Raw genomic sequence first — 15,710 nt, 5'->3', positions numbered from 1 at the left:
ACGACAAGAACTCAATGTATCTTATGGATATACAGCGTATTATGGCACAAACTCAAGTCCCAACACACACAAACACACATCCACACACACGCATAGAGAGACAAACTCTTTTATATCCCTCTGCCCACTCAGGCAGTTAGTCAAGTTGTCGTCGTCTGCGTCGTCCTACGTCCTTGCTCATCCTCGTCAAAAGTTCTACACTCACTTCTAATAATTCTTTGCATATTTTCAGCTGGTTTCGAGTGGCTTGTTTTGTGGCTGAGTTGTGGTTGGAGCGAACGAGCGCGTGTGTGTGTGTGTGTGTGTGTGTATGCCAGTCTATTAGAACTTAATAAATGAGCAAGTTATAGACAAGTTGTGCCATGACATGCCTTGGCTGTTGCTGCTTCTGCTGCTGCTGCTGCTGCTGTCAAGTGGCTAACTGATGGCACGATAATGTTTACAGATTGACATTGGGCCAAGAGGATTAAAAGCCATTAGAAGCTAGCACAAATTGTAGCCGTCCAGAGCGAACAAACAAAGAACAAAAAGAAAACCAATTTGTGGCTCAACAATAAATGAGCTTTAAGCTGCAACAGAGCCATAAATGAATTCGAATCTCATTTTTAGTTTAGCTCACACATGATTGGAAACTGTTTTCTGTGCAAAAGGATACAAATTGCAACGAACAAGCAAGAAAAATAATTGCATTTTCAAATTTTATTCATTTCATTTACAACTCCGCAGCTGTGGAGACAATCCAAGAGCGAAGAGACGCCACATCAGCATAGACACCAGGATAGTTGACCTTGGCGCAGCTTGTGCCCCAGGAAACAATGCCGACAAGCTCACCATTGGCGACCAATGGGCCACCAGAGTCACCCTGGCAGGCGTCCTTCTTCTCGGAGTAGGCACAGACCATGGTGTCCAAGATCTTTCCGTCGGCATAGGCATATTTCTCCGAGTCACAATCTGATTTCGAAACCAAGTCAACCTGAACCTCTTGCAGGAAAGTAGTCGATGAACACAACAGGAAGCAGGTGGTGCCCCAGCCGGTGACGACGGCAGGTGTGCCCGTGGGTGGTGTAGTCTGGGCCAGAGGCACAAAGCGCACCTTGGCGGACTGGCGAACGGGAGAGCTTAGCCTGATCACGGCAACATCGTTGATCATCAATTTGCTATTGTAGCCCTCGTGGTATTTCAATTTGGAAACGGTGACAAGTTCGCCGCCCTCATTACGGTCCGTAGAGCCAATGCGAGCCTGGATCTCGTTTGCCTTGTACGACTGCAAGCAATGGGCAGCGGTGACAATTGTTTGAGCGTCGATCAAGCTGCCGCCGCAGAAATGGGCTCCCTTAAGGGTCTGGAGCGACACCTGATAGGGATGAGCCTCAATGGTGGTTGGCACGCCATTGACGATGCGGCCGAAGGGAAACTCCTGCTCGGGCATGCCCTGGCAAACGGCCAGGCAGGCCAACAGGCCAATGAAACTCACAGTCAAACGATTCATATTGTTAGCAAATACTAAACTACTCAACTTTTGAATCGCACTCGTTTTATACTAATTCTTATCACACTGCTTGGCAATCAAATTTTGTATCGAGCGTTATGTCGAAGGCTCATAAATTCTCGGCAGACTTCGCTTAGATTAGGTGAGTAGAATTAGTGTTAAACGACATCATAATGAAGACACAATAAAACTGAAATCCCTGATTACTATAGATTATAGGTGCCGGAGATATTATATTTCATGTAAGTAATAAATCTTCTTGTCTTATGTAATTGTAAGACAATCGTTAAACAAGCCGCTAAGTAATGAAAGGAGCTAATCAATGCTAATGCTAATAATTAATTTAATTAGTGTTAACTGCATTTGGTATGATAGTTTATAATAATCATGAGGAAAAAGGCTTTATAGTTAAGAGAAGCATACAAAATCAACAGAAAATAATGTAAGTATACAGGCAATATATATAATACATATATTATAACTATAAGTTTATCGGATAGTTTGAATAAAATAACAAATAAAGTGCCGAATGAGATCTTAGACAATTGGGAAAACCCATTCGGGTTTGAACTTTTTTGCTGATGATCAGCACATTTACGATTATTAATCATTAGGTACATTTCATGTGATGTAGACTGGGTATCGATATCAACTTATATATATTATATATATTATGATGAAGAATTTATATACTTTGTCTGCCATGCCTCCTTCTGCCTGTTACATACTTTTAACAAAACCATTAAACCCTGATTTCCCATTTTCAATGAGTTCAGGGTATAAAAATTACGTACGTTAAAGTACGTTAAGGGCATAATATTAACTAATTTATAGATAAAAAATAATAATAATAATAATAAAATAAATTAAGTTCTCATTATACAAAACGTTCCTCAGTTAAAAACTTAAAAAACACCTGTTATAAACAGTGTTGTAAATAATGATCTATTCATGTAATCTATATATATAAAAGAGAGTTGTGTAAAAGTGTCCAAGCACTTATAACTCGAGATCTGCTGGACCAATTTTCATGGTTTTTGATTTGTTGGATTTGTCTCCGCAACGAGTTTAGTATAGGGTCTTAAAAATACTGAAAAAATTTGCCGAATACTTGAAAAACGCGGTTTTTTCCCCAAATGTTCAAATTTTTTTTATACCCAGTAGGCTTGGTAACAGTGACAGTTTTGACAATAGTGTAGAAGTAAATAAACAAATGTAGTCAGTCAGTCTACGGCACAGCCTCGAGCAGGCCAGACTATTCAACAAAAAAAAAAAAAAAGACTATTCAACAAAAAAAAAATTTTTTCCTAATCAAAAAGAAAAATATTTCAAATCAAAAATCTGCAAAAATTCAAAAAAAAAATCAAAAGATTAAAACCTGACTGTTCAAAAAATAAATAAAAAATTTAAAATTCGAAATTCAAAAAAAAAAAAAAAAAAAGTTAATTATTAAAAAGTGTATTTTTGGCTTTTTATATTTTTGGACTTTTAAACATTCTAAATATTTCAAATCAAAAATCTGAAAAAATTAAAAAAAAAAAATCAAAAGATTAAAACCTGACTAATCAAAAATAAATAAAAAATTAAAAATTCGAAATTTAAAAAAAAAAGTTAATTATTAAAAAGTGTATTTTTGGCTTTTTATATTTTTGGACTTTTACAAAAGCTAAATATCTCGAAAGTTCAGGTATTTGTTTGTCTCAAACATAAATTTGTGTAAATTATTTATATTTATATTTCTCGATTGATTTATATGGTTTTGTGCGAGGGCAGTATTACTATTAATAAAAATGCCGCGTCCTAGAAGATCTAATCTTTCCCGGCGGACCCATAATGCAATTAGGCAACGGAATAGCGCGAGTCAATTATCTGACGAAGAGCGAGAAATCGCCCGAGAAAGGCTCCGCGTTAGTACCCAGCAAAGAAGGGCCTTAATTCGTGCTTCTCAAAGAGAGGCAGCCCGTGAAATGGCAATAAGAAATGGTTCAAGGATTGATTTGAATCGAGCAGCGTTTCGATATGATTGCACCATTGATTACAGCTTGAATCGTTTAGTTTGCATTGGTCCAATGGACGTTGTTTGCCAGCATTGTGGCGCATTGAAGTTTGCTGGTGAAACGCCCGGTTTGTGCTGCCTTAGTGGTAAAGTGACATTGCCATTAGCGGTCACCATAGCCATTGCGTTCCCTGCTTTATGGCGAAACACTAGAATCACGACATTTTCTAACGAGCACTCAAAAATACAATGCCTGTTTTCAAATGACTTCATTTGGGGCGGAAATTATTGGTAACGGATATAATCCGACATTTAAGGTAATTTACGTTAAAAATTTTATTTTCTATGACTGTCAAAATAAAAAAAATAAAAAAAAAAATTTTGGAATAATGTAGTTTGTTAGATTTATGTAAAAAGTGTTTGTAAATCTAACTATAACTATGGCTTTGAATTTAAAGATTCAAGGCCAGATTTGCCATCGCATTGGATCATTGCAACCTATTGAAGATGCACAGCAAAAATTCTTGCAAATATACTTCATGGGCAATATGGAAGAGCAACTTGATCGGCGTCAAGAAATGAACACAGCTATGAAAAGAGCAATTCTCCAAGATTTGCATGCTTAGAAATTTAAACCAACCAAAACTGTGCAATGGAACGCGTTTGGTGATAAGAAAACTGATGAGCAATGTGATTCACGCGTCGATACTCAAAGGAAAATTTAAAGATGAGGAAGTTCTTATTCCTAGGATTCCGATGATCTCAAAAGATATGCCCTTTGAATTTATTTGAATTCTCGCTTCGTCTTGCCTTCGCCATGACGATCAACAAGTCACAGGGCCAATCTTTGACTATTTGTGGCCTCAATCTAGAAAATGTGTGTTTTTCTCATGGTCAATTGAACGTGGCAAGCTCACGTGTTGGCAAACCATCCGCATTATTTGTTCTTGCACCTGACCAAAAAACGAAGAATGTCCTTTACAAGGCGCTTGAATGAAAATCCGATTAATAAATTAATCAGAGTGTATCCCAACCTGAACAACATAGCTTTCAACAATTTTTTACCTAGAAATAATATAGAGGGCAATGCAACGTTTGCCGGGCCAGCTAGTATATTATATATTTTTTTTTTTATAAATATATTTATTATCTTGTCGCATTGTCGACGAAAATCTCTGAGGGACAAACGCGCAATCAGAGCGTTGAGTAAAATACAGAGCGCTTTATCTTATCAAGTGGCTTACAAAGCCAACGTTGGACAGCGGGAGCGTCGGAGTTACACGAAGACAAATGTCGACCAGTTGAGCTGACCCAAAGCAAAGAATTGTGGCAAAAAATGAACATGAACATGACCATGAATTTCAACTGCCAAAGTTCATTTTTAATTTAACGAAAAAAAAAAAAGAAGAAAGAAAGCAACAAATAGGAGCAGAAGAAGTAGAAGCGGAAAATATATAGAAGAAGCGGACAAACGTAACAATCTATAAACCCGCAGCAGACAAGAGTTCGAGTCCTTCAGTTCTTGTGCGCTGAAAGTTGTTGATATCTATTACTGCAGATTTGAAGTTGTTCGCCGGCATCTCAACTCACTTAGCTCACATGTCGAGTAGGTGGCCGAGGCACACACACACACACACACACACAGAGAGAGAAAAACGGAGGGAGCGGCAGATGTTGGAAGGTCTAGCGGGAGTGAAGGACTTAAAGACAGTTGCCAGTTGAATGGAACTGACTTCAAGCTGTGCAAGGCAGCCTTAACTGCCAGAAGGGTGAGGAAGCTCACACTCACACTCGCACACACACACAGATGTGTGACATGACAGTTGGTTTGGTTTGGTTTGGTTTGGCTGGGCTGCGAGGCACGTAACGCATTGCAGTTAAGATTTGGATTTGGTTTTGGCTTGGGTTTTGCCAGCTCGCTGGCTCTGAGCATATCAAAGGCAAAAAACTACAAAACACTTATCTGGGTGACAAATAGAAAAGCGGGCGCGCCGCAGCCAGCCAGCATGCCAAGCATAATATCTTCGAGTAGATTAAAAAAAAAAGAAAGCAAAAACTAAGCACAAACATGAGAAAAACAGCTGAAGAAGCTGTAAAAGCTGTGGAAGAAAGCGAACTCTATACACGAAAAAAAAAAAACAGAAAGCCAGCGCAAAGAAAATGACGCACGTTGTGTTCATAATAAAAATGGCAAACAGCATGTTTGTATGGTTGTGTGTGTGTGTGTGGGTGCCTGTCTGTGTCCTAGTTGTTCATAGGGAACAGGTGCCTGTCCAAGCATACATACACATATGTAAAGCTATGCGCTTGGATGGGTGTGTGGGGGCAGACAACTAACGGGCCCTGTGTCTAACATCTAATATTATTCTCTTACTTTTTTCAATTCTATATTTCCATATACTTTCCGCTATAGCGTAAGTAGTAATGTGACTTAAGCAAATACTCTTTAAATATGAATTAGTATTTGAGAGCACACAAAATAAAAGTATAAGAATTTTAGCACAGGTATAACTAAGTTAATTAATTATTAACAAAAACTTGTGCAAAATTATTTCATTCCTATTTTTAACCAAATGAGAACAAGACAGTCGAAAATAGAAACGGTACTAGGACTAAAGACCGAATGAAATGGAAAATATTTAAATATTTATTTGACAATAAAGATAACACTCAAAGTATATTAAATAATATGATTATCTAAAAGATAACTAAATCTTTTTAAATAAAGAATGCCTGAAAAAAAATCAATAAATATATATATGTATATATATCTATTATATATTTGATAGAGTGAGAGAGAGAGAGAGAGAGAGAGAGAGAGAGAGCGAGAAAGAGGGACTATTATAATATTCAATGTGAAATATGCATTAAATTACTTACCATTCGCAAGGGACCTCAAGTTTCAAATTTCTTCGAAATACTTATACATATTTATAAATATATATATATATATATATATATATATATATATATATATATATATATCATAGTTCTCTGTTCTTATATCCTGTTTGTTAATATTTGCAAAAGGACTTTATCTTAACAAGATCAGCGCCAGTGCCCAAGTCCATTTGAGTTGTTTTTTATGTCTGACTGTCTGTCTGTGTGGTATTCCGTTTGCCATTTCCTATATCATTTAAAATCATTTTGCAAGTTTTGAGCTGTTTTTCGCATCCCTTCAAGGACTACTTGCCTGTGTATTTTTGTTGTTTTTATTTTTTACTGTTTTCTTTATCCTGTCTCATGTGTGGGGATTTGTTGCTTGCTTATCAGTTTCCTTTGGCCTCAGTTGCACGCGCCAGAGCACCTCCAGGGAGACACAAACACAGCGCATGCGAATGCGTGAGCGAGAAGGACACGGAGAGGGAGAGGGAGAGGGAGCGCAATGTCAAGTGGTTAAGCGGAAAAAGCCTTGGCAGAAATCTGGGATTAATTTAGCGATAAGTCCATGAGCTGTAAATAAGTATGAAAATGTTTGCATTTTATTGGCTTATTGTTTTTGGATCTCTTCTTTTTCCTTTATGAAGACGAAGAAGAATTTATTCCAGTTACTATAACGCAAGAGTACATATATAGATATTGAGATTGATATAAGTATACATGGAAAATTAAAGCTACCTTAAAAAACTTGCATAGCAAATTTATTTGAATTTTTTTCGAATGAAATTGTAATAGGAGTATATTCTATATATATTTAGATATATTTATTTATTTATTTCAATTGTAATTATATACTCTGAATTCGAGCAAATAAAATAAAATAAAAAAAAAAGAAAATAATTTTTATTTATTTTTTTTTTTTTTTTTTTTTTTGATATTTGCTCTGTTTTTATATATTTTGCGCTATTATATTTATTCATTTATGTATACAAACTTTATATATACATATATATATATATATATATATATATATATATTGTATAGTTCCCCATCAATTCACAACTTTATTATGCTCTTTAATCTACTTTAATTTCAATTCCTCACACACCTATTCATATTTTTCATTTTTCATTTTTCATTTGAAACTAAACCATAAAAAAAGAGTTAGCACTTAACTAACTGTAAACTCTTTAAAACCCATAAAAAAATGACGACCCTTTCACAATTTATAAAGCAGCTGGGCGTAGATCATATAACATAAGCCTAGTGTTACGCCGCATAACAAAAACAAAATATTAACTTATGATAGGAATATTCTCATGTTCTTTTTGTTTTGTTCGTTTTCATGTTTGTTTTTGTTTGTCTCTCATATAAGGCATAAAAAACAGAACCGTAAAAACAACAGAAGCAACAGCAGATTAATTTGTTATTAAATTACAACATAACAATATCTAATTTCAAAGCGGGGGAAATAGCCCTGTCAGTGTGGATGTGTGTGTGTGTGTTTGTGTGTATGGGAATAGGAAGCAGATCCTTTCCCTGGGGTGTGGCCATTGTTGCCAGGCCGGCACAGCCGCCAGTTGGGCCTATTAACCACATTTTAAGCATAATTGAATTTTGTGCATAAATTTCGGTTTATGGGACGCAGTGAGACCACGACCCAGGCAGATTATTACATTATTTACTGTACAGGCGGCACAGGCCAGCCGGCAGTCACCAGAAACTCACGAAGTATGGGCGGGATTTGCTTCAGTGTGTTGTTGTCGTTGTTTTTTCGGGCAGACGACAGAGCATCAATTTTATATGATGCTCGCTAGGGTCGATTCAATGAATTTCACTATGCAACCTGAACAACAGCAGCTCCAAACTGTTGCAAGAGAAGCAAAAGCAAAGAAATATTGTATATATGAAATTTATTTTTATGAAGACAAACAAAAAAAACAATTTTTTTTTTTTTAAATATGTTACCAAAGTGTTGCCAAAATTCGTTTTCTTTTTTTTTTTTTCATTTTGCCAAAAATGGCAAAACTGGTTTTCAGACGAAACGAATTTCGATTAGAACTTTGAAAAAAATTATATTCCGTAAAATTAATCTGTGCTTGCAGTGTCCCGCTTCTAAACCATTATGAAAAGAAAACTAAATATTAAAATGTGTGCAGCAAAAACTTGTATTATGTTATAAAGACTTCTTTAAAAAAAAATTGTTTCAGCAATGGAATTTTGAACATTTCCTTGCAGGATAAAAACCATGCCATTTCAATTTCAAAGTCTTTAACTACATAAGTTAAGTTATTTAAGAAAGCAGACAGAATGGAAACATATAAAATAAACAGCTTGCTCCAGTAGCTATGTGAATAATATTTAATATTAATATTTATACTCATTCACAAAATGAAATGATTATATTGATTTTTTTTTTTTTTTTTTTTTTTTTTTTTTTTTTTGCAGTGTTTGTATTGCTGTCAAGCCTTCTGTTCGTCCGTCCGTCTGTCCCGTGTGAACGCAAGCCATTTATATTGTGTATGAAGCTTTTCCCAAACCGCTCACTAGGAGTCTCGGAAAATTCAATTCAAGTATCTCAGAAACCATAGAGAGTTAAAATCTGAAATGTATGTTCGGTCTGACAATATCAGTCGAAATAAATTTGGAGGACATATCTACATGTTCATTGGGGGTGTGGCATATCAGATAAAACTGTATCTTATACAGTTTTAGAGCTAGAAACTCATAATTTAACAACCAAATTACTGTTAAAATTCTCCATGGATTTGATGTAGTGGCACTTGGGCGTGAGTGAGTATTCTGAAGTCGGTAATGCTCGAGTGTAACCTTATTACTTGATATTCAAATATTGTAAATCGATATAGATTTTTACTCAGTTTAAAATAATTTATATTTTAACATAGTCAGAGGTGCAGATAATAGTATTATTAAATGATATTTAACACACTTCGATTTACGAAATTCCAACTTGAGTCAAAGCACTAACATCAAATCAAATATCTTGACCATTATTCCTCTATAGTTTTCCCCTACAAATGAAAACTGCTGAGCTATTTTCTTTTATATTTTTGTGCCCTTTTGCAAATTATACTTGGTATTTGCCATTTGGCAGTTGTATTTGATTCCGAAACATAGTTCAAATGCTCATAAGCAAAGGCAAAAGAGGGAACAAAAATTCCAAGAAAGAGTAAAAGAACAGGCAGCACATCAAATTTTTATTAGCTGCAAAAATAAGCAAGAAAAAATAAGAGCGTGAGTGAGAGAGAGGGGGGAGGCAAGAAGCTAACTGGGCGAAAGTGAGGCAAAAAACAGAAAAATAAACATCGGGCAGCACAACGCAAAAAGCAAGCAAAGTCGGCAAGAGTTAAGTTACAAATATTTACTGCCCAGGAGCCGCCGAAAAGGGAAATCCATTCGCACTACCATTCACCCCCTGCCCACCATTTCAGCCGCACATCTAAGCTGCTGTTATATGCCTTTTGGTATGCCTAAATGGGAGGGAGCCTGCGTGGGCCTTCGCCGCGACGATGACTTAATAAATCATATTAAAGTACGCAACGCGCAACTCTAAAATATATTTTTCTTCATTTTGCATCGCGCTTTTTTATTCGCACTTTTCCTTTCTTTACATCTGGCTTTTAGTTTTCTGTATTCCCAGAATCCATTGAAAATGGAAAATTAGTGCATAATGCTTTTGTGAAAATATAGATAACCGGCAGAAGCGTCGCAGAACTCTGCATCAGGATAACGAACTGAGTTGATCTAACCATGTCCTTCTCTCACGCACTATAATTTTAAAAATTTTATATACATACTCGAGGAATATACAAGAGCAATAGTTTATCATATTTTTCCGTTAACTCATCTCAGTTCTTTGAATATTGTTGTTAGAGCAGTAGAGCTTATCAACTCTTTTCAGGGTTCAAGGGATCTCATCTTAAATAATACTAATATTTACTCTCAAATTATAGGTTTTGCTTTTAAGTCAAAGTATCGATAGATTCGGAAATAATTTTTAGCCCAAACAAGAATATTAATCGCAGCCTACTTGGCTACCCCTCCACAGACCGAATAAATAAAGACATTTATCTTTGGCAACATTTTGTTTGCTTGGGCTGCCGAATGGACCTTCTGCAGTTGCGAGTGAAAGCGCTCCGAAGCCACATAAATTTGTGGTCCCCATTCGATTTAATGCCCCGGCCCACAAAACATTTTCGGCTGTCGTTATTGGCCAGCCAGGTTGCAGGGCTCAGTGAGCAGACAAAAGTGTGGTCAATATCCAATATCCAACAACAGCAAGAAGTGAGAAGCGCAAACATGACCAGCCGAAAAACAAATTATCGAATTAGTTTGTTTTTGTGGCCAATTTAATAAGCTGTTTCGCACATTATTTGGTCAAGACAATTGTTTCACTTTTTTTTTTTTTCTCTTTTTTTTTGCAAATAAAACTAATTGATTGACCAAGAAAAAAATTAGTTAGTTATTTGTCTTGTTTGTGAGTTAATAAACTCATAAATTACATACTCTGATTAGGCACAATTAGCGATAGGGGGGCTTTTCCCAATAACAACGCTGGCTGGGAATTTACTCAAATCATGGAAATTTTCTCAAGTTAGCGCGAGTTTAATCTTATCTCAACGTAAGCAACTAAATCTAATTTGAGTGCGGGTATTCTCCAATTACGCTTTTCAAATTTATATCTCTTGCAAAGTATTTCTAATCGTTCATCAAAATCATTTCAATCGTTAAGTATTGATTTATTAGGAATGGAACCGGTATTATCCGGTTATGCACAGATTTTTAATCATTTGTACTCAACTGACTACTGTCTACTTTGATATAAGTAATTTTGAGGTACAGATAGACCGCTTAGGAAACTCTTCTCAACAGTTTTTGTAGTAGTTTAATTTTTTTTTTATTTTATTTTTTTTTTATATTTATTATACAAGAAGTAAGAATCATATTTTAAGAACCTATAAATTACATTTTTATTTATTATTTTTGGTTAAAGCTATTTAATTTTCTTCTAAATTATGTTTATTGGGTCATATTATTAATTATTATTATTATTTATTAATTATCAATTATTCATCATTGCTTCAAAAAGAGAGTTTAATAAGTTATAATTTGTTTGAAATTAAACTCAAATTAAATAATTATAATAAAAATAAATTTTATTAATATAAATATCTTAAAATTGAAAACAAAAATATTAAAATAAATTGTAATAATATGTTTTTTTTGTTTTGTTTTTTTTTTTTTTTTTTTTTTTTTTAGATTTCTGTTTAATTTTCCCAATCTCTATTGTATATTAATTGCTTTAAAAATAGCAAGTGATTTGATCAGTAGAATAAATATTTAATATGAAGCTCTCTTTTCTGTCTTCATGACCCACTTTTTGCTTTACCTAAGCGCAAATGACAATTCGAATTGTTGTGTCTAAGATGTCATTACTTAGATTGCAAGTGAAGACCTTTGGCCAAGGTCTCTGCCGTTTGTCGTTGGTGTTGGTTTTACACAAACACACTTACACCCACGCACATACAACAACAACAGTTAAGTACATACACACACACACACGCTCACACACACAAGCACACACTGTCAATGGCTAAGTACATATTGTATAAGCACATATAAACCATCGAACAATATACGAATATGAGAAGTCAATTTTACTTTAAACACAAATGCCAAATGACATGGCCATCAATCAAATGACACAATAGTCTGAATGATTGATTGAATAACGATAAGTGTATTAAACAATTCTTAAATATTCGTTAATACTATGAAATATATACTTTAGCTGTTGCCAAAGCCGCTTTATATATATTTAAACACGATTGGGTATCTGGGAAATGGATATGCAAGTGGATATCAGGCATGTATATTTAAAGAGCTCGAAGCTTTCATACGTGTGATACTCTGTAAAGTGTTGTACTAGATAAGAGTTTCTTATTAAAAATAAGGAATATATATTTATAAGTTTTATAGAATAAAATGAATTCAAATAAAAATATATAAAAATACACCAAAATAGTAAAAAAGAAAACACATTTTTATATGTAGATCTTATATAATGATCTAATATTTAAATGCCATATATCTATCGATAGCTGATAATAAACGATTAAGTCAAGCTAGTGATTAACTTTACAGTGTGTTATCGATCTAAAGAGTAATATCGATCATCAATAATGTTTACAGAACTTACATCGATATTTAATAATATGTACAGAATGACAGCCTTTAGTGCAAATCGATCTAATTTTATCACAAATATTAGTAATCGATGATATCTCTAGCAGAAAAACTGATAATCGATCTTATTAACAGTACCAAAATCAATATTTAATAAATTCTATAGAAATCGATCGGATATATGTATATAGCAAATAGCAAAAATGTTGATAGATCGTATTTGTAAACGATAACCTAAAAACAGCAACCGATAGTTTTTATCGATTTTTAAACTTTTGTATACATACTATGGATTGCATGTTTAATACAGTTGTAATATTTAATATAATTATTTCTAGTTTAGTATAATTGTAAAAACAACTTCCTAAACTTCTTGGAGCACTACCTCACAGCAAAGTAGAGGATATCTACTAGTCGTATCGCTATTCTGTTTTCTCTTGCTGTTCGCTTTTTGTTGTTTCGCCACATCCGCTGCTGTTTGGCCTGCTTGGTAAACATGCTGCCCAGCTGGCTGGGAAGCTGCGCACTTGAGCAGATTCCTTTTGTCGCGACTCATGCGTCTGCGAACCGCCATATATTTCTCATGAATGAGCGCGTACAGCTCCTGCTGAAAGTATTCGTGCTGTTTGTGGATATGCCCATTGCAGTTGGCATTCATGTAGTCACGTCGTATTTGCCCGTCTCGATACCGGAACTCGCGCCACAGCCCACGCAATGCCAGCCACTTTTTGTCAATAAAGTCCAGAGTCTTGCGCTCGACCGGTGATTTCTTATAGTTGGTAATCGCGTGTAAGATGAAATTTGCATTGATTTGTTGCTGCAGTGCCAAATGATCCAGCATCGGTTGTTGACTGTACGACCAGGCTGTATCTTTAAGTGGAAAACTGTGGCCCAGGTTTAAAGCAGCCATTTTTGGCATATCTCGCATATTCCTGCAGACTCCGATAATTTATTTGTACTCAGTTGCTTACGCCACATTACTAAAGCGGTGACTAGGCATAGGCGTGTATTTATATACAAAACAATGATCCGATAAAAAAAAAGTATGTATATATACATATATATATATATATTTAAAGCCCCAATTCGCATGGGCATTTCAGCTGATAACTATGCATCAACTTTGTTGATAACAAATTGACTAACTAGCCAATATTCTTGAGCTTGTATTAAGTTGAGATCTATATATTTGACATAAATATCAGGTTATTTCCATTAAACATTTTAATATTATACCAAACAAGTTTTCTGCTACCTAACATAATTTTGCACACATTTATAATTTTTACCGAAAATCTGTTAGTACAATTTACCCTTTACTCCTCTTCGTGTCTCTTCGGTTATTCTTCAGTTATTCTAATAATACCTGAATACAATCTAAGCAATAAGTAATAACGTCACTCTTAAGGCACATTAAAATAAAAAGTAATAAAGGAAAACAAAATATGAAAAAAAAGCTTACATAACAAAATTAATAAATTAATAATAATTAATAATTTAATGCAGATTATTATGACTAAAAGAAAACAATTACTACAAAATATTTTTTTTTTAATTTATATTTTAAAATAATAATAATTTAATAATTAAAAATATATATCTAAGCAAAAAGACTAAGAAAATGTTGAAAAAAAAAAATTAATAATTGTAAAAATATGACAGACCTAAAATACAAACATATGTACATATGAATATACATAATTATTTAAATTGACTAAACTTAAAAATAATTATTATTTGGAACGGATAATTGTTCAAGAGAAGTACTATTAATATTGGCTTACAATGACTCAATCAGAAACATCTACACCTTTAAAAACCATGCAATGTTTAGCTATATAGGCCTGCCCAATAGCTGGCTTTAACATTTTTGGCCAATTGTTGAGCAGACGTAAAACAATTGTTGAACAAATCACGCACAGGAGGCCGAAGTGTTGTTTGATTCATGACGATTCGATGTGCGATGTGTGCTATCAAGAATATTGCTCGCTAAGCATGACACACACTCACACTCACGCACACTCACACGCACAGGCACATCACATCAGCAGTTCAGCAGTTCGATGAGTCTGTCGCATTAGCCTATTCAACAAAATCGTTAGCCAGTCAATGAACACAATCGTTAAGCATTACACTAGGCAACAAAATTTTATCGCCCCCCTGTTGGGCGTCGCGTCGCTTCTGTTATCGAGTCAAGTGTTGACGGCTTATCGCCAATAATTGTCACGCCCCCCTCATCAATGCTAGACGCCTTTGCGTCAACTCCAAAAAACAATGAGCAAATCCATACGCTTGCTAGTTGAGTTGAGCTCTCACAGAACACTTGAACTTAATCAGGATTTAATTACAGCGTCGAGCGCTTGTTGAGCATCACTGTAATCGAACAAGCACTTTTAGTGTGTGAGCGTGGTAATATTTTTGTTTTTTTTTTCTTCAACAATATGTAGATACCATAGGAAGGACTATGTGGAACTATTTACTGTTTCAAAAATGTTGTTCTTATCTTGAGAGTTTTATTAGAATTCAACTGCAAATGAAGCAAAAATTAAATTTGTAGTATTTGTAATTGTATTTGCAAAGCGAAACTCGACTAGGTTTAAGTTTGGGAGCGAGCAAGAAGGAATTGAATGTTTGAAATATCCACATTTGTTGACTCCATCATCAAGGATTATAATATGATATATATTAAAAATATTATATGTTTATTTATGGTATCATATAATGTGTTTAACCCCATTAATATTTATATAATATTTACATAAAAATTGTTCATATCAATAAAAAAAAAAAAAAAAAAAATCGTTAAGCCTCTTAAAAAAATAAATTTAAAATTGATATTAAAAAGTGTCTAATAACTGTTGGTAATTATTTAAATATATTAATTATATAAATATAGTATAAAATTTATACAATTTTTCGTTTATTAAAATGTATTTAAAAAATAAATTTAATTTAAGTTAATTAAAAAAAAAAAAAAATTGCAACATGACCTGCAAATACCTGTGCCGTGCTTTGCCTATTATTAATTGACGCCTATTTTATAAAATCCAGGATAAAGCAATTATACTGCCGCAATTATTGCTAACAGTTGCATATAATATTTGGCTTATGATAATCAACTTTAACGTATGCATTGAT

At 34.2% G+C, this 15,710-nt stretch overlaps 1 protein-coding gene, 2 long non-coding RNA genes and 1 pseudogene across 4 annotated transcripts in view; 1 reads left to right on the top strand and 3 right to left on the bottom strand.

Annotated features, from left to right (window-relative positions):
- Nucleotides 1-684: 684 nt before the first annotated feature.
- LOC149269868 (trypsin pseudogene) lies at nt 685-1,515 on the bottom strand (annotated as a pseudogene).
- A 931-nt stretch (nt 1,516-2,446) lies between these two features.
- Nucleotides 2,447-4,527, top strand: LOC149269867 (uncharacterized). The gene is made up of 2 exons (XR_016269199.1): nt 2,447-3,802; nt 3,944-4,527. It is a non-coding gene; the product is annotated as an uncharacterized LOC149269867 (long non-coding RNA).
- A 1,846-nt stretch (nt 4,528-6,373) lies between these two features.
- Nucleotides 6,374-15,710, bottom strand: part of LOC149269866 (uncharacterized) — a 40,546-nt gene continuing 31,209 nt past the window's right edge. For both annotated transcript variants that reach the window (XR_016269126.1, XR_016269125.1), the window contains 2 exons: nt 6,679-6,938; nt 6,374-6,612 (listed from right to left, as the gene is read on the bottom strand). This is a non-coding gene — a long non-coding RNA (uncharacterized LOC149269866). The remainder of the gene's footprint in view (nt 6,613-6,678; nt 6,939-15,710) is intronic.
- LOC108609520 (uncharacterized) lies at nt 12,937-13,518 on the bottom strand. The gene has a single exon (XM_018001242.2). The coding sequence runs from the start codon at nt 13,498-13,500 to the stop codon at nt 12,937-12,939; it is 564 nt and encodes a 187-aa protein (XP_017856731.1). The 5' UTR covers nt 13,501-13,518.

Source organism: Drosophila arizonae, chromosome 3 (assembly GCF_054131065.1).
Source record: "Drosophila arizonae isolate 15081-1271.41 chromosome 3, UAZ_ARI_1.0, whole genome shotgun sequence".
NCBI classification, from domain to species: Eukaryota; Metazoa; Arthropoda; class Insecta; order Diptera; family Drosophilidae; genus Drosophila; species Drosophila arizonae.
Note: the sequence above shows the minus strand (reverse complement) of the source record. Positions and strands in the feature narration are given on the sequence as shown.

Excerpts from the sequence above, each read along its gene's own strand:
- LOC108609520 (XM_018001242.2), bottom strand. The coding sequence starts at position 13,500 with ATGCGAGATATGCCAAAAATGGCTGCTTTAAACCTGGGCCACAGTTTT.